General features: G+C 40.0%; 1 protein-coding gene across 1 annotated transcript in view; it reads left to right on the top strand.

The window, feature by feature from the left end:
• The window catches only part of IFT172 (intraflagellar transport 172), a 428,976-nt gene that overhangs the window by 407,255 nt on the left and 1,798 nt on the right, over positions 1-19,923 (top strand). Inside the window, exons 45-47 of the mRNA XM_068109837.2 lie at positions 3,404-3,502; positions 4,024-4,177; positions 13,769-13,860. Of these exons, the coding sequence (XP_067965938.2) occupies positions 3,404-3,502; positions 4,024-4,177; positions 13,769-13,860 (345 nt within the window). The remainder of the gene's footprint in view (positions 1-3,403; positions 3,503-4,023; positions 4,178-13,768; positions 13,861-19,923) is intronic.

The raw sequence follows: 19,923 nt of genomic DNA, 5'->3' as shown, positions 1-19,923 counted from the left end.
ACATTTACATAAGTATTCAGACCCTTTGTTATGACACTTGAAATTTAGCTCAGGTGCCTCCCATTTCTCTTGATCATCTTTGAGATGTTTCTACACCTTGATTGGAATCCACCTGTGGTAAACTCAATTAATTGGACATGATTTAGAAAGGCACACACCTGTCCATATAAGGTCTCAGAGCTGACAATGCATATCAGAGCAAAAACCAAGCCATGAGGTCGAAGGAACTGCCTGCAGATCTCAGAAACAGGATTGTGTCGAGGCACAGATCTGGGGAAGCCTAGAAAAAAATTTATATTGCATTGAAGGTTCCCAAGTGCAAAGAACCCGATGGTCACTCTGGCTGAGTTCCAGAGATCCTGTGCAGAGATGGGAGAAACTTCCAGAAGGACAGCCATCTCTGCAACACTCCACCTATCTGGGATTTATGGCAGAGTGGCCAGACGGAAGCCTCTCCTCAGTGAAAGACACATGAAAGCCCACAGAATGTTGTTTCTCACAGTCTCAGAGTCCTTTCGGTGCTTTTTTGCAAACTCCAAGCGGGCTTTCATGTGTCTTTCACTGAGGAGAGGCTTCCGTCTGGCCAATCTGCCATAAAGCCCAGATCGGTGGAGTGTTGCAGTGATGGTTGTCCTTCTGGATGTTTCTCCCATCTCCACACAGGATCTCTGGAGCTCAGCCAAAGTGACCATCGGGTTCTTCGTCACCTCTCTTACCATGGCCCTTCTCCCCCGATTGCTCAGTTTGGCCGGGCGGCCAGCTCTAGGAAGAGTCCTGGTTGTTCCAAACTTCTCCCATTTAAGAATTATGGAGGCCACTGTGCTCTTGGGAACCTTCAATGCAGCAGAAATTTTTTTCTAGGCTTCTCCAGATGTTTGCCTCGACACAGTCCTGTCTCTGAGCTCTGCAGGCAGTTCCTTCGACCTCATGGCTTGGTTTTTGCTCTGATATGTATTGTCAGCTCTGAGACCTTATATAGACAGGTGTGTGCCTTTCCAAATCATGTCCATTCAATTGAATTTACTACAGGTGGACTCCAATCAAGGTGTAGAAACTTATCAAAGATGATCAAGAGAAATGGGAGGCACCTGAGCTAAATTTCAAGTGTCATAGCAAAGGGTCTGAATACTTATGTAAATGTGATATTTCAGTTTTTTCTTTTTAATAAATTTGCAAAACTTTCTAAAATCCTGTTTTCTCTTTGTCATTATGGGGTATTAAGTGTAGAATGATGAGGGAAAAAATGAATTTAAACGATTCCAGCATAAGGCTGCATTATAACAAAATGTGAAAAAAGTGAAGGGGTCTGAATACTTTCTGAATGCACTGTAACAGTGGTGATGAACTAACAATACGGCAGCGGAGAAACTCTTGGACACATTTAGCAAGGGAATGAACAAATAGGAAAATATGGTTAGTGAAGGAAACACTGCAACCTGCAAGTAAGAGAGTTCGGCTGGGTAAGGTTAATGGGGGTAATAAAGATTGTAGGTAACAATGAGGATGAGATGGCATGGCGGCAGTCTACTGCCTGGTTGAAGCCCTGGAGAGAAGAATGGGAGAGTACGGCCTCTGGAAGGTGATTCCACACATGGGAGATGTTAGGAACAAAAGAATTTAGGCATGCACTGAGCTTGGATTTTGGAAGTTTAACCAGGAATGGGTTACTGGAAAATCACATACAACAGGAGGTGTTGAGGGAGGGGGGCTTCGAGTGCTCTGAGAGCAGATGGAGCTAAATCAGAGGAGAGACGGTAAATAATAGAGGACACCAATCAGCCAGGGAGTTGAGAACAGCAGACCTTGTCCGATGTAATTGTGGGAGAATCCAACAATGCTGCTGGACATGAAAAATCCCACAGTATTTTTTAATTATTTATTTATTTTATATAAGTGTTGAAGATCGTGGAAAAGTTTGAACACAGAATGCATTAGGCCATAACAGAACAAAACTATAATGGCACTGTGTAGAGCGCATAACCTCACCAGACTGAACAGTTTATGGTTTGTACCCCACTGATAGGCCGGAATTGCATCCGGACCTGAACCAAAATCGAATCACCTTGTTCTTGTCACCGAACCAACTGTCACCAAATAACAAAGACATCACTTAAAAATTAAATAATTATTGTATCCGAATCCATATTCAGATCTTCACCAAAATCGAATCGATTCGTCCTCGTCACACACACAACCTGTACATCAAGTTTCGTTCAAATCCGTCCAAAACTATTTGAGATATCCTGCTATATGTCAGTTTTGGCCCTGTCTCTCAATGGTGAAGAATCACTTAAAAAATTATACCAGCCGGATCCGAATCCAGATCTCCACCAAAATCTAATCATTTCGTCCTTGTCACACACACAACCTGTACATCAGGTTTCGTCCAAATCCGTCCAAAACTATTTGAGATATCCTGCTATATGTCAGTTTTGGCCCTATCTCTCAATGGTGAAGAATCACTTAAAAAATTATACCAGCCGGATCCGAATCCAGATCTCCACCAAAATCTAATCATTTCGTCCTTGTCACACACACAACCTGTACATCAGGTTTCGTCCAAATCCGTCCAAAACTATTTGAGATATCCTGCTATATGTCAGTTTTGGCCCTGTCTCTCAATGGTGAAGAATCACTTAAAAAATTATACTAGCCGGATCCGAATCCAGATCTTCACCAAAATCTAATCACTTCGTCCTTGTCACATCTGCTATCTCTCTGCCAAATTTCTTTCAAATCAGTCCGCAACTTTTTGAGATATCTTGTTCACAAACAAACAGACAGGGGTGAAAACATAACCTCCATCCACCTTCGGGGGCGGGGGTAACAATTATTTAAATTCCATATCTTCTGCATACGTATGTGTTGTTAAAATGACTTACAAATCACTTATGATATATCCAGCCCATACCAACTTTGAAAAGGGCTGTTACAACCCTTGGACTCGGAAAGGTTCCCCATTTCTGATACTAGGGCGTGCCCGTACGTGGGTGCAAAAAAACATGCGTGCAAACAACAACAACAACAAAAAACTTTGAAACCACGTGGCAGTAACGACCACAGAACCCCCCCCCCCCCCCCTCTATTTACATGAAATGGTTTGGTCCATTCGCAAAGCCAAAGCGAACGGCTTGCGAGTACGGTGACCATACCTTGGGAACCACTTGTCCGATTAATTTCAAACCTTGAAAAGGCACATCCTCGGGTCCCCAGCAATATACCTGGCAAGTTTCAAGTATATCGGACCCGTGGTTGTCGAGAAACAGCGGTCACAGACAAACACACACACACACGGACACACACACATACACACAGAGATTACTGGAATTATAGATAGATTCGAGTGTATATTTTTTGAAAAGACATATTTGGTAATAGTGTGAATGTGTCCCTTTCTTTGAAGGCAATTGAAGTGCAAAGTGCAGCAAAATTAGACTGCATGGACTTAGAAGGAACAGACATCCCCCTGGACGTTCCCTTGCCTGCTGAGCAGCATGTTTCAGTACGTATTTCCTCTTCTTACAATGCCTTTAAAATCTCATCCGATCTCATGAGAAATTTTTCCACGGGACGAAGGTTTTCAGGTAATTTGCACCATCCTTCTTACGACACAATTATGTGTGTTTTCCGAATCTAATTTTACATTTTCCTAATCGTGGTGCTTTTGCAGTTTATTGTTTGTAGGTAGTTTGGTTATATATAAGTTTCGGTAGATTATTTTGGTGCGGGCTTACGCAGAATTTTGAGTTAAGTTAAGCCAAAGGAGAACCAAGACCAGTATTTTTTTCAATTAATACTTAGGCTATCTGGTTGTTGTTTTGTTTTTTCCTTGGTCCATTATAACTTATAGCTACAGTATGAGTTTCTTTTTGAGGTACTTTCCTCTTATTTAATGGTAGCTCAATTTGCAAGCAATGAACATAGTGTAGAATGTTTTGGAAATGATGACGGCATCATTATGACACTGATTTATTTTTCAAATAGATCTTTATTTTTCAATAGTTAGGAGCTTTTCTTCAACAGGAAGAAGATCGTGAAAGAGTGCGTGAATGGGTGTTGGCAGTCTCCATGGACAGGAAGGTAGAACAAGTCCTGCCAATGGATGAGCGTGGAGTTTACGAGGGCTCTTTGCTGGATCCAAGAACTGGTTCCCGTGCATTGCCATGCCTCATTACTGGTAATGCCTCATCACTGTCTTTAAACTCAGCTTCCAGGAGCCATTCCAGTTAAGAGGTGCCACTTGTATATAGTCCCTCATGGGATGGCATGCCAGCTCAATTTCTGGGGTGACTCCACTCTTAGAATTTATCTATTGCTCATCTTCCTCAAAGAAGGTTTTAAATTAGAATGGCACTCTTCGACGTCACAACGTCGACTGATATGCCTCCACCCACATTATTACATCATTATAATACTTGTATCAAGTTTGATTTAAATCCATTCAGCTGTGCCCAAGTTAACACATTTTTACCGGACATGACCTCTGACCTTTGACCTATTCACCCCAAAATTTAATCAGTTCATGTTTACATCATTATACACACCTGTAGCAGGTTTTAATTTTCAATACCTTCAGCTGTTCACAAGTTCTCACATTTTTACCTGACATGACCTCTGACCTTTGGCCTTTGACCTCAGGACCCCAAAAATGTTAAGGCCATAATTCATATGTTCAAATTCTATTTAGCAGCAGTTTGAGAGAATTAAATATTTCAAAAGTTTTATATGGGAGTAAAATTTAATATGGTAAAATATAATATCAAAGGAAATGAAAGGAAACAAGAAAGACTTTACATGAAAATATAACTTCATTTTTTGCTTCATTTCAAGATTCCATAGATTGTTTAATTTTGAAGAATTACAAAGATTTGAAAGAGAGGTGGATAAAAAAAATCATCATCAAAATGGAAATGGTTCTCTCTGTCAGCAAAAACTATACACTAAGTGGATACATCAAAAAAGAACCTAGTTATCTTTGATTATGGTGTTAAGGAGAAAAAACAAGTACAAAAAGTTTTAATTAAAACAAAAGCCGCGTCGATGTTACACAATGCCTAGATAGATGCAGCTGTGCCTATAACGTCGATGTTATAGGCACAGGACATTCCTATTGATTCGATTACTTGATGTTATTTTTGTGCAAAGTGAAAATATATCTCGGCAATTTCCCGTGTGTGGCGACGAATTTTTAATATATCTCGGCATTTTCCCGCCTGTTATTTCAGGCGGTGTATGACTGACCATGCCGCGATTTAAAAAATATATATCTCGGCAATTTCCCGTATGTGGCGACACGTGAACGAAGCTATGCTCCTCTCTCCACATTATTGTGACGACGTATAAATTAAATATTTCATCGTGACGATTGTCATCAAATGGACGAATTTTTAATATATCTCGGCATTTTCCCGTCTGTTATTTCGGGCGGTGTATGACTGACCATGCCGCGATTTAAACAAAATATTTATATATCTCGGCATTTTCCCGTCTGTTTTTCGGGCGGTGTATGACTGACCATGCCGCGATTTAAAAAAATATATCTCAATGGACTTGAAGTTACAGGCCTTTGAGAATTCATTTCGTTCTATAAAGGGCAACTTCCATCGGATTTTCTTCCCGTTTTTTTTCAACCGAGTCTAAAACTATGTTAGCGACTGTGAAAAATGAAATGATATATCGAATTTGATTTGAAATAAAACTGTGTGAGAGAGGAAGACACCACGGGCCTACAAAACAGGCCTCAAAGCTATGCGAGTTAATAAAATGGTGGATATTTGTTTATATGAAGCCTCTCCCACAATGGGTGGAGCTATGGTTCCCAGAATGGGTGGAGCTTTGAGGTTTTGTCTTCTCTGCAAGAACAACAACAAGAAGAAGAAGAAGAAGAACAACAACAGCAGCAGAGGGCACTCTATGAGCAGCGTCTGCGACGCGGCTAAAAACAATCAGTTTTGGATAGCTACTATACCAGAGGGAGGCATTCCTTTTGCAATTGTATTCATCTAAAACTATCATACTTTAAACTCCCTCATCTTTTAATAAGAAATAATGCCAATACATGAATTTTATTCAGGTTAAATTCAACAGACATATTTAATTGTTAGAAAGATTTAACTGTTCTTCATTATGTAGTTAAAAATATAGTTGAAAGTGGTATGGTGCAGGTAAAGCAAAAGTATCATTGCATTATTTTGAAGCTGAACAAAGATGAGATATTACAGTTTTTTTCTTCAATGAATGGTTGTCAAAGAATGAGCAAAGAAGGTTCAATGAACAAAAGAAGTTAGTTTCAAAAGTTGTAAAACAACAGGAAGACATTGAGAAGAAACAGAGACAATTAACTAACAGGTGAAGAAGCATATGAATGAAAACCTAGAGAAATTATATTTTAAAACGCACACCTCAGAATTTTTTTTAGAAGCATCTGTACCTACAATTCCCATGATAATGAATGTACCCCAAAAACTTCAAATGCTCAAAGACTTTAGTTAAGTGAGGGGACAATAATTAGGAGAATTAGATGATTTAGAAGATGATACAACAACAACACAACATGCATTTTAAGGCCATTTTCCCTGCTAGAGCGGGGGTTAGCCTTGCGGGCCCCATGACAATCTTCTCCATTTTGCCCTATTTTCTGCATCTCCTTGTTAACCCCCTTGCCCGCATTTCTTTTTCCACCATCTTTAGCCAAGTCTTTCTCGGTCTTCCCCGTCCTCTACTTCCTTCTACATTCATTTCCATCACTCTTCTCAACCAGTCACTTTCATCCTTCCTCAACACATGACCAAACCATCTCAACCTGTTCCTCTTCACAGCATCCATCACAGGCTCTATCCCCATCATCTTTCGCAATTCATCATTTGTCTTCCTCTCTCTCAACCATACTCCGCACATCCACCGAACCATTCGCATTTCCACCCTTTCCAGCCTTCGTTGCTGCTCTACGTTCATTACCCATATCTCGCTCCCATAAATCATAACACTTCTCACACATGCAGCATACACCTTTCCCTTCAGCTTCAGCGACACTCCCCTCCTCATCAGCACGCCACTCAGTTCCCGAAACTTCTTCCATGCACATCTCGCTCGAGCAACCGTTTCCGAGTCTGATCCAACTTCTCCATTCAGCATGTCTCCGAGGGAGCAAAATGTTTTCACACCTTCCAGGTTCACGCCGTCTCCAAGATCCAACTCAACATTTCCTCCATCTGCAGCTCCCTCTGTGCACACCTTACATTTGAATGTAGGTGCCACACTGGTTAATGACCCTCTCAGACCACTGCATTTTTGATGAACCCACTCAGCGCACATTGTACATTGAATGGAATTCACTCCGACACATTTCCTGCACACAGCACACGGCCACTTCCCAGTTCTTTCCACCTCACCACATGCTTTACCACTTGCCATCACCTTCGTCTTTCCGATATTCACCTTCAGACCTTTTGTCTCCATACATTCCTTCCACTTGTTCATCTTTTCCTTCAGTCCATCCATACCTTCCGCAATCAACACCAGACCATCTGCATACTGTGCTTACAGCTGTGCGCCCTCTTTTGAAACCAAAGCATTCAGAATCATTGGAATCTCCCGCGATGAAGCTAACTCCAAGGGCCTCTCACTCACTCACCGCAGGCAGGTTGGTGGTCTTTCCGTCTTCTACCGACTCCTCTCTGGCCTTGCCCCCCCAGCTCTCTCTGGGCTCTGTCCCGCAAATATCCCTACAGGTCGCACAAGATCTGCCTGCAACCCTATTATGGTCAAACTGCCAAAATCAAGACTCTCTGCTCACCTTCACTCCTTCATTCCTCTTTTCTCCCGCCTCTGGAACAAACTCCCTCACTCTCTTCAATCCCACTCTACCCTCCAGGTCTTTAAAACAGCTGTTCACCACCATCTCTTATCTTCCCCTATCCAAAACCTTGATCTTTTCTACCCCCGCTAATTTCACCCCAATTCCACTTTTTTGAAATACCAACTTCTGTCCTGGAAGTCCTTGGTGTCCTTGTGTTTTATACTTCTCCCTCCCCCCCCCCCCCTTCCCACGCCTCCTCCCCCCAAGCCCTCTCCCTTCCACACATCTCCCTGCTCTCAAATGTTGTGTTTGTGTGCTTCCCCTTCTCTCCCCATCTTGTTTTCCGCTCCCTCTCTTTATATATTTTCTTTGTCTGGTTGATTTGTTTGTGAAGTAAATGTTAGCTCTTTCACGAGCCTCGATTCAGTATACAAAAAAAAAAAAAAAAAATACAAGGTAAGCCCTCCATTACGTTCTGAGCCAGCACCTCCATCACAGCTACAAATAGTAGCTGACTTAGTACCGACCCCTGATGCACTCCCACCTTCACCTCAAACTCACCACTGTTCCCATCTTTCGTCCTTACAGCTGTGCACCCTCTTTTGTACATTGCCATCACTACTCTGATCAACCATTCCTCCACTCCTAACTTCCTCATTGCCCATGTCAATACTTCGCATGGAACCCTATCGAATGCTTTCTCCAGATCAACAAACCCAAGAAACAACTTCTTCCTCTTCTCCATGTACTTCTCCTGCAACTGCCTCACAATAAAGAGCACGTCTGTCTATGATTGACTATTGACTATTTTGTCTATGACACTATGATTTAGAATATGATGATGAAGAAATATTCAACCAACTCGAAAAGGTAAATCAACCTCTAGATTTTATTGTTGAGGCGATCATGAATAATTAATATTCAACAAATTCAAAAAGTGTCATACCAACAGAACAATTTGCTCAGTTCTGTCTTATTAATGAAAAGGTATTGATATTTAATGATGACTTGGTATTTGACTTGATCATTATCTGAATACGAGAATTTTTTATTTTTTATGTGATGCTTCACAATTGAGAGATTGGTCCACAACCAATATAAAGCACAATATTTCAAAAATTTGTGGACGTGTTATGACAAAACTTGGTGGATGAGTTGGGTAAGTGACAAGAACAAGCTGATTAGATTTTGGGAAAGGTCTGGATACAGATCCGGCCTGTCATTGGGATACAAAACATGAACTGTTTAGCCTGGCAGAGTTGTGCACTCCACCGAGTGGCATTCTACTTAATAGACTGATTATTACCAGTAGGCAGTAAGAAAGCAGGAAATAACTGGTGTTTCATGAAGTTTCAAGCATTTTGGACAAGTTAATAAAAATGAAAATAATTAATAAATGGCAATGCTGTACGAAGATATCTTATTTCATATTGAATAGCAATGAGAAGCACAATCCTTCGCTTAAATTTTACAAAGAGTGATTGTACTACTTCATTCTCTCATCCCTTTCGACTCAATCCTGAGAAAGAAAATGAAGCACCTTTATTGTCTATGGAAACATTTAATACCATGTTTAATATCATCGAGAAAAACAATAAATTTAGTTATAACCCCGGGACAGGTGGATAGAAAATATTATCAGTTACACCCAAAGCCTATGAAATTACCCAGATGTCTTCCGAAATTGCGCGTCTTATGAAAGAACAAGGTGATGAGCCAGTTAATAAAATTATGGATATGCAAACACATACTTCATATTCAACTATTTAGCTTAAAAATAATTACAAAGTTGATTTCACAATTAATAATTCATTTAGAGAGGTATTAGGTTTCTCCTCAAAAAAGATTGAAACTAATGGGGTTTTTTTTTACAGCGATAATCTTATTCAAATATCTTGGCGTATAAATTAAATACTGATCAGTTGTGACGTCATTGATGGAGCTTTAACGATGGTGTAATAACAAATACAATATTTTCATTCAGTGAATATTCTAAATTCAATGTCTCCAAAAATCTTGCATATCTCTCTGTGTCAACAAAAACTATATACTAAGTGAATTTTATAATTACCGCCTCGGATTGTCATAGAGTTTCCTTCAACGGGAAAATTATATCAATCAGAAGTCACCTTAATGAGGTTCATTCGAAATTTTACATTCTATACTAAATAAATATGAAGTGTTTATTGTAAGAAAGCACGAGTTATCCAAATATAAAATAAATTCCTAAAGATGGAAATGGAATGTTCCTTTTACCATATACTATAAATGAGGTGAAGGGGTTTATCTTGGGAAGGGGGTATTAGAAACCTAAAAGACATCTGGGTGTTGGAGAACAATTTAGAAATAAAGATGTCTTGCTTATTGGATATAGGTTCAACAATTATAAAAAATATATAAAGATTTCATAAGTTCAACCACTTTGCTGTAGGGTTTGAACCCTGGTGTTGGGCTAGCGGCTAGGGTGCCGGCTTAGGATACCTAGGATCCTGGGTTCGAATCCCTAGTCGATCGCTGAATTAACGCCAGGGGTGTTGACTCAGCCCGTCATCCTTCCGAGGTCGGCTAATTGAGTACCAGTTCACTGGTAATTCCCTGTTTGTCGTTAAAGGTGGCAAAAAGGGTTGGCGTCAGGAAGGGCATCCGGCCGTAAAACATCGCTTCAAAAAGGGGACCAAAAAACAACAACAACCACGGTTCCCGAAAAAGGCCAACCCCCGCTTTGCGGGGAAAAATGGCCTCTAAAGGTGGTTATTGTTTTTAACCACCTTGCTGTAGGAAATGTAGCAAGTGTGAAATATGCTCAAAATGAATCACTAAAACTCCAAGCCATCAAAGAAATGAAGAAAAGCAAAACTCAATTTTATTTGGGTAAGGGTTTCCAAAGTTTTATGGTATCAGTTGAAGTCAATATTTTTATACTAAACTAGTGTGGATGGGTTCGCTTTGCTCGCCTGATCACACATCGTCACTACAGAGGCACAGGTTTGTTTTAACCGAGGATAATGACCTGACTGAATTTGAGTTTCTGTGTTGTTATGGTTAACACCAATCATAATACAAACATTTATTTTGTACAAATTTATTTGTAATTTGTTTGTAATCTAAAAAGGTCCAAGTTGTCTAAGTCTAAATCTCTAAATGCTCAAGGGTCCAAGCGGTATAATGGGTCGAAAGGGTATTTGGGGTCTTTTGGAGCTTCTGGGCCTTTTGAGTCTTTTGGGTGTTTGGGGTTTTGAAGGGTCTTTGGCATATTTTGGGTCCTCGTAGTATTTTGTGTTTTTCAGCATCTTCTGGGTCATCTGGGTCTTTAAAGGTATTTGTGTCCTCGGGGTCTTTTGGATCTTCATAGTCTTTTAGGTATTTTGTGTGTTCGGGGTCTTTAAGGGTTGTTGGCATATTTTGGGTCCTCGAGGTATTTTGTGTCTTTCAGGGTCTTCTGGATCTTTAAGGGTATTTTGTGTCTTTAAGGGTCTTCAGGGTCTTCATAGTCTTTTGGGTCTTCAGGATCTTTAAGGGTCTTTGGAGGTATTTTGGGTTTTCAGGGTCTTTAATGGTGTTTGGTGTTTTTGGGGTATTTTTGGTCTTCTGGGTATTTGGGGTATTTTGGGTATCCAGGGTCTTTAATGGTCTTTTGGGTCTTTTAGGTTTTCGTGGTATTTTGGGTCTTCGGGGTATTTAAGGGTCTTCGGGGTCTTTTGGGTATTTAAGTGTCTTTTAAGTCTTTCGGGGTCTTGGTAGTTTTATGGGTCTTGGGGGACTTAAAGGGTCTTTGAAGGTCTAAGAGTTATCGGCAATCTAAAGGGTCAAAATGTGTATTCCAACAGTACGTAATTAATAGATTTACGTAATTAATAGGCAGGATCCAACTGACTTTCAAACAGAACGTAATTAATAGACATACAGTTACACGCTTCACGGACGGCTTCACGGACTGACCGTGTTTTTCGGTTTTATATATCTATCGATAAATAAATAGAAGTATGGAAATGATTGATATAATTTTTCGATTTGGATGATACCATTGTCATCTTAAATTCCATTAAAAAGGAGGTTTACTTCATGGTAAATTCGATAATTGGAACAGACTGGAATACAAATGGGACAAAGGGCTTTGAAATAAACAATCAACAAGCTTACCTGAATCTCTGATTGTTTCTAACTTTCTAAATTTACATTGAATAAGACTGCAAATCAAACAAAAATCCGCATTTGTCAATTATTTGTTCTAGAAAATGTTTGACAATTCATTGTCAAAATGCAGTATTTCCTCCAATAAACACCACAGGCATTTATTTTTTCAACCGCTCCTTGGAGGGAACATCCTGTATGTATGGTGGTTTATAATTTGTGCATCTTCAGCGAACTTCCATTTTTTTTCACACAAATAAGTCATTTATCGCTTCGCATACTTGTGCATACCCCATTATATGAAGTCAATGAAGTCATAACTACCGTTCAATGGTTCATCAGTGCAATGACACTTTCAATGGACTTTCCCTTCAGTACTCGAGTACTCGAGTCACCACTTTCAATGTATGGAGAACACAACTCAACTCGGCTCAATGAGTGGAGAGCATCTTGTCCATGAATGTATTTCTTGGTTTTATGCATAATTAATTGTACATACTTGTAAAGTATCGTGTGCGTGATGACTTACCGTTAAAAGTTACATATGATGGTCTACATGGTAGGTAGTTGGCAATTCAACATTTTGTGTTGTTGTGCATGTTTGTGTTGAGTATTTTGTTTGTAAATGGTGTCAAATACTTTTCTGATATATTCTAGTGAATATAATTATTTTTGTTGGTTTTATACTTTTGAAGCCATCAAAGGTGTTTTCTCTGTGGTTTGTGAGGAGAGTGGTAATAGAGGGGTTTGGTCTGAATCCGTCCTTGGTGTGCGAGAATGATATGTGACAGTTTGTGAGTGTAAGTGTTGGTTGTGCTGTAACTTTGGAGGGTGTGCAAGATAATGCGATAAGTTGGGAGGAGGCTGCTTTGTTGGGTAGTTTGTTCGGTTTAAGGATGGTCATGAGTTTGCCAAGTTTACAGATTAGGGAATTATTGAGTGTTGATAGGAGAAGTTGTTTATATTCGTAAGAGTTCCAGCCTATCGGTGAAATACAAAACGGAAAAAGTTCAGCCTGGCGGAGTTATGCGCTTTACCCAAGTGCTGTTCTAGTTATGAATTGAGAAGATTATATTGGAAATGGTTCTCATTGGGTCTATATTTACATAAGCAAGATAAATATTATTTTGTCAGTTATGGACCTCCTCCATTTAATGAAGTTATATAATTCTTGAAGAATGGTGTTTTTCAGACGTTCCAATTTCAAGACTTTCATTCAGAATGTTGCGGACAATAATTATGCCTGTACGAGTGTACGTATTATTTCACCACGGCAGCCGAAGGGTGAAATATAAGTCATTGGGTGAGGTGGTTGAAATCGTCCCTTGTTGAGAAGAAATGAAAGCACAGCTGCTGCACTAATCATGAAAAGAAGCAATTCTGCTCTTTTTGTTTCTTCGTTATTTTTTGGTTTTCAACTTTTTCTGCCAACATGTTGTTCGTTGAAAATGACCGCATCCCTATGGGAACTTGTGTTTTAAGACTGTGCCGATGTATCCTCATTCAAACATGATATAGTAAAAGATTGTCGAGCTAAAACCTTTGCAGCAAAAACTAGTAAAGTCTTACATTTCGTATTAATGAGACATGATTTTATTTTACGTGGAAAACTGGGAGGTTATCGAGAAATACTTACACGAGCCTCGATCTTGTATGCAAAAAAAAACTTTAAAAATACTTGTTATTCTCACTCAGTAGGCCTTACCAGCTGGTCTTGTTGAAATTTCACCTAATCCTTACAAGTGGACCGCATGATTTTTCATAAACATTGCACAAGTCATGATTTTTTTTCACATCATTCCAAAAACATTTATTTATCACTTGTACCAAATCCAACAGGGTACCCTGTACGCCAGAGTAAGATCCAACTGAAATATCCTGACAAGGCAGCAAACAAAGAAGACTGGCAGCAGTTCTTGATTGCAGTTAAGGTCAGTATTGCACATCATTACTTTTGATCTTGTTTTGATCGACTTGCATAAATATTCAAACTCTGGTCTGATTTTTTTTCTTGAGTGAACACCCCATCATCGCCTTGTTCTCAACTCTCGTTCCAATGCTTTTGAGGATGCTGTAACCTGTTCAACCAGCACATTTGAGTGACTTTTGATGATTTTTTACAATTTGCAATCAATTCATTACTCATTGCCTAACATTTGATGAGTTGGGCTTTTGAACTTCGAACCTAACCTTCTTACTTTCAGGTTTTTTTGTGTACACAGTTGAGGCTCGTGGACGAGCTGATACAGTTAACGGATCAGGACGTAACAAACAAAAACAGGACACAAAACATACATGCATGTGGTGGACAAGATGGATACAGAATGAAACTCCAATGAGGAAAAACTGAAAATTGGAAGGGGGAGGGATTTGGGTGGGGTTAATGAGGGTAGAAAACACCATGGTTTTGGATTGGGGACAATATGAGATGGTGGTGAACAACTGTCTTGAAGATGTGGAGCGAAGAGTGGGATTAAAGAGGATGTGGAAGTTGATTCCACAGGCATGGAAAAAGAGGTTGCAGTGTTTCTTCCCTTCTTCTCTTTTTTACCTCTGCCACCGAAGGTGGGTGGAGGTTATGTTTTCACTCTTGTCTGTCTGTTTGTTTGTCTGCTTGTCTGTCTGTGAACAAGATATATAAAAAAAGTTGTGGACGGATTCGGACGAAATTTGGTGGAGAAGTTGTGTATGTGACAAGAACCAAAGGATTCAATTTTGGTGAAGATCTGAATATGGATTCGGATACGAGAATTATTTAATTGTAAGTGATTTTTCACCATTGAGAGATAGGGCTAAAACCTATAAATATCACGATATCTCAAAAATTTACGGACGGATTTGGACAAAACCTGGTGGACCCGTTGTGTGTGTGACAAGGACGAATTGATTTGATTTTGGTGAAGATTTGAATATGGAGTCGGATACGATAATTATTTAATTACTCCGTGATTCTTCACCATTGAGAGAGCGGGCGAAAAGCGATATTTAACATGATATTTAAAAACGTTATGGATGACTTATGACAAAACGAAGTGGATGAGTCTGGGTAGGCGATAAGAACAAACTGATTAGAATTTGGTTCAGGTACGAATCCAGATCTGGCCTATCATTGGGATACAAAGCAAACTGTTCAGCCTGGCGGAGGTATACTCTCCACCGAGTGCCATTCTAGTTCCTATTTGATTTACGCCTTGCTTTTTGTGTCCAAGAGTTGCACTTGTGCCAGACTGTCAGGTCATACCCTCTATCACCTGGCTCTTCCATGAGCCTTGATCGTGTAGAGAAAAAAAAAATCCCAAGTAATAGAAAAAAAACACTGTCAAATAAAATATAGTTATAATATTCGAATGGTGATCATCAGGTATGGCTAAAAATAATGGAGAAAAATATATATAATCTTGAGAATAATACTATAATTCACCAAATGTCCGTCCGTCTGTCTGTCTGTTCGAAGGTACCGTAAAAACTGCTGAACCGATCGCAAAGATATTTTGGCTGGGTAATCCTGGGATCTCCAGGAGTAAAATAGGCTATTTAGTTTTCCCAATTTCAGCTTTAGTCTCCAGCATTCTCAGGTTTGGACTCACGTATAACATTCGCGTTAACATAACGTTCATTGTTCTCATTGTGACGATGATGTTTTCCCGGGTGCCGCACCAACGGCTGCACCGATCGCTGCACAGCTGCACCGATCGAACTCGGTGACCTCGGACAAAGACCTTTTATAAGGACACGGGAATTCTAACCCATTTCAACTGAAGGAAACACGTATCGGGAGTACATACGACATAGCGATTGTGAACATGATTATTGATGACGATTCACGATCACGATCATCACGATCATAGTGTATCGATCACTGTGGGACATTTGGTGAATTATAGTAAGATACTGTTTAGATTTTGATGATTTGCGTGTGATATGTTTTAACGGATGTTTATATGAATCGTTTAAAATAAAAAAAAGCCTTCAATTTCTGATACTAGCAACGGTACCCGCCCTATGGGCAGGGCTTCAATTGGGAGGTCCAAATGAAAAGGCTAAATATCAGAAATTGAAGGCTTTTTTTCTTTTGAACGATTTGTATAAACATCCGTTAAATCTCGATCGGTGCAGCCGTTTGTGCAGCACCCGGGAAAATAACGTCATGCGGGAGCAAGTATCAGCAGGATGTGGCAGTGTGGGAGTCCACGTTTCTGATCCTCCTTCATGCTGAAGTAGCCCACCACTTCTCCAAGAATCCGCTCTTCAGATCCGCCATGACAGATTTAAGCTTGATACTGAAGACGCGTGCAATTAGTGCTCCCAATGTCGTATGTACTCCCGATATGTGTTTCCTTCATTGTAAAAACTTCCAAATCAACAGTTAAAAGGATTGTGAGCCGATAGCTGTTACGGCCTTGGCAAGATCGATGGAGACAGCGATCTGTTAGCGTATTCACCACCCAAATAGCTATGTGGAATTCTCTCATGTAGAGATTAAACTCACGTCATTTGAACTTTGGCCGAGGTCATTATTTACTTTTAATGATGTTTATATATGAATTGAAAGGAAGATAATTGGTTTTGGGGCGTCCTTTCAGCATATCTTGTGGGATTGTAAGTTGGAGAGACAGCCGTCATGGCGGCGAGGGGGTTGGAATTCTCTCAAACAGGGATTCAACCCGTGTTCTTATAAAAGGTCTTTTCTATAAAGGTCACCGAGTCCGATCGGTGCAGCTGTGCAGCGATCGGTGCAGCCGTTTGTGCGGCACCCGGGAAAACAACATTGTCACAATGAGAACATCGTCACAATGAGAACATCGTCACAATGAACGTCATGTGAACGCGAATGTTATGCGGGAGTCCAAACCTGAGAATGCTGGAGACTAAAGCTGAAATTGGGAAAACTAAATAGCCTATTTTACTCCTGGAGATCCCAGGATTATCCACCCAAAATATCGTTGCGATCGGTTCAGCAGTTTTTACGGTATCTTCGAACGGACTGACGGACAGACAGACGGACGGATGGACATTTGGTGAATTATAGTAAGATTTTACCTTTTCATTTGGGCCTCCCAATTGAAGCCCCGCCCGTAGGGTGGGTACCGTTGCTAGTTAAATAATGAACATAATTATAACTAATTAATTGACATGTGTGGGAAAATTACACGCCCAGAACAGGAATCGAACCAAGGTCATCTGGTGAACATTCCATTTTTATAAACTCTAATTTTTGAATCGATTTTATTTTTTTGTACTGTTTATAAAATTTAAGGGAATGGAAAAGCGAAAGACATAGGGTAAAAAGGTAACAAGATGAGAGTGGAGCAGTGGGGATGACAATTGCACAAATCAAGCAAGGAAATGAATGAAGAGAGAGAGAGAGAGAGAAAGAGAAAGAGAAAGAGAAAGAGAAAGAGAGAAAGAGAAAGAGAAAGAGAAAGAGAGAAAGAGAAAGAGAGAAAGAGAAAGAGAGAAAGAGAGAAAGAGAGAAAGAGAAAGAGAAAGAGAGAAAGAGAAAGAGAAAGAAAAAAAAAAAAAGAGAGAAAAGAAATACAACTACTGACGGTGGGTTAAGGTTATGTTTTCACCCCTATGTCTGTGAACAGGATATCTCAAAAAAGGTTTTGCGTACTTTTCATATAATCCTTTCATGCTCTTAAAATTACTATCAGTTTGCATCTCTACACCATAAAATGCAGTAGATTTGTGTTTAAACCAAGGTCGTAGCTTAAACCAATTTTGAGATTGTCTGTCAGAAAATAATAATAACAAGTACAGATACATTCAAAGTACAGTGGCCCCATACCAAATAAATAAATAAATAACATCCTCCAGCGCGTGGCATTGCAGGGGTGTCTTCGGCGCCCGGCAATACCACCGTGCAGCAAACAGAGACGGTTTTGGGAGGGAGATGTGTACAACAATTGATTGATTAATTGCATAATTAAAATCAATAAATAGTAATCGTAAAATGATTTCTTAATCAATTGGCTAATGGCATACCACGACTACCAGTGTTTCATCTGAAGCTGTAACTATTTGCAAATTAATGAAATTAATTAATCAAAAATTAAATAATTCATTCATTCATCAATAATTCAAAAATAGCCTTTACAGTCAAACCACTTGGTCAATGTCATGCCCAAATATCAGCTTCCTAGCTCAAAAGGTGCCTGAGATATTGCCCAGAATATTGCCCAGATATTGCTCCCCCCTCCCCCTCGCCATCCCCTCCCCTCCCCCCTCCCCATCCCCTCCCCCCTTCCCTCCCCCCTCTCCCTCCCCCTCCCCCCTCCCCCCCTCCCCCCTCTCCCTCCCCCTCCCCCTCCCCCCTCTCCCCCCCGCCCCCTCCACTCCCCCCCCTCCCCTTCCCACGCCTCCTGCCCCCAAGCCCTCTCCCTCCCACACTTCTCCCTGCTCTCAAATGTTGTGGTTGTGTGCTTCCCCTTCTCTCCCCATCTTGTCTTCCGCTCCCTCTTTTTGTATATTTTGTTTGTCTGGTTGATTTGTTTGTGAAATAAATGTTAGCTCTTTCACGAGCCTCGATTCAGTATACAAAAAAAAAAAAAAAAAAAAAAAGATAAGAAAGGAAAGAAATAAGTGATTAATAATGAAAATAAATAAATAATAATCATAAAAGAATTAAATTATTAGTCAATTGGCTACTAGAATACCTAAACCACCACTGTTTCATCAGAATCTGTATCTGTAAAAAAATTTTTAACGTAAGTCATTAATCAAATAATTAAATAAATAATCGATTATTTGATTAACCAATAAACCAAAAATACCATTTGCAGCCAAATCACTTGGTCAGGGTCATATAAATCAGCTTCCTAACTCAAAGGGTGCCTGAGATATTGCCCAGATGAGAAAGGAAATAAATAGGTACTTAATTAATCGATAATAATTAATTAAGTAACTCATCAGTCAACTGATTAATCAAAAAACAAAAAAATTCTGTTTTTGCCAAAGCACTTGCTCACTATTGTGCTGACATTTCAGCTTCCTAGCTCAAAGAATGGCTGAGATATTACCCGGATAAACAAACAAGAAAGAAAGAAAACAAACGACCGGAGTGAAAACTAAGTGCTCCTTTTCAGCGCTCGTCATCGCCGGGCCCCCCTTCAGTGCCCAGCAATGACGTCATGCAGCATCTGGAGATGGAATAGGAAAGGAGTGGTTTACAATGAGAAGAAGAATGACAAACAAGCACTTTTGGGTCTTTAATTTTTCTTTTTCAGCGATGATATCCTAAAGTTTAATGATTGTTATTGGATGGGAATTTCTCCACGGATGACTGGTAGGTAACTTATCGGTTTATAGTTTTATCTTGGTAGATGTTTTTTGAAGATTTATGTTGTATTGAGCCATGGGAGTGTCCGGGCTATCCCTACGGAAGAAGTCTACCGACTTCCTGATATCTCCATCAATGTCTGTCTATCTATCTCTACCTCAATCACTCTATCTCAATATCTATATCTTCCTCTGTCTATCTCTCTCTGTCGACAGCTCTGTCTCTCTATATTTATCTATGTCTATATATCTTCCTCTCTTTTTTATCTGTATATATATATATATATATATATATATATATATATATATATATATATATATATATCTCTTAAATCTATCTCTCTGCTTGATTGGATGACTTTCAGACTCAACTAAGTTTGATGTGAACCAGCCATTTGGAAGGGTTCTGGGGTTTGAAAGATGAAAACCTCGATGATGGACGTGCTCAGATGATAATCCAGTTCATCATTGAATCAATCACTTAATAAGCTGAAGGAATAATTCTGTCTCCTCCTCTCCTCCTCTCCTCTCTCTCTCCCTCTCTCCCCTCTCCCTCCCTCTCTCCCCATCTCTCCCCTCTCTCCCCCCCCCCCCTTTCTCTCTCATCTCTCTCCAACTCTCTCTCTCCCAACCTCTCTCTCTCTCTCTCTCTCCCTCCTCTCTCTTCCCCCCCCCCCCCCCTCTCTCTCTCTCTTCCCTCCCCCTCCTCTCTC

The sequence above is a fragment of the Myxine glutinosa genome, chromosome 3, assembly GCF_964187855.1.
Source record: "Myxine glutinosa chromosome 3, kmMyxGlut1.1, whole genome shotgun sequence".
Lineage (NCBI taxonomy): Eukaryota > Metazoa > Chordata > Myxini > Myxiniformes > Myxinidae > Myxine > Myxine glutinosa.
This window is presented reverse-complemented; position numbering and strand designations above follow the sequence as displayed.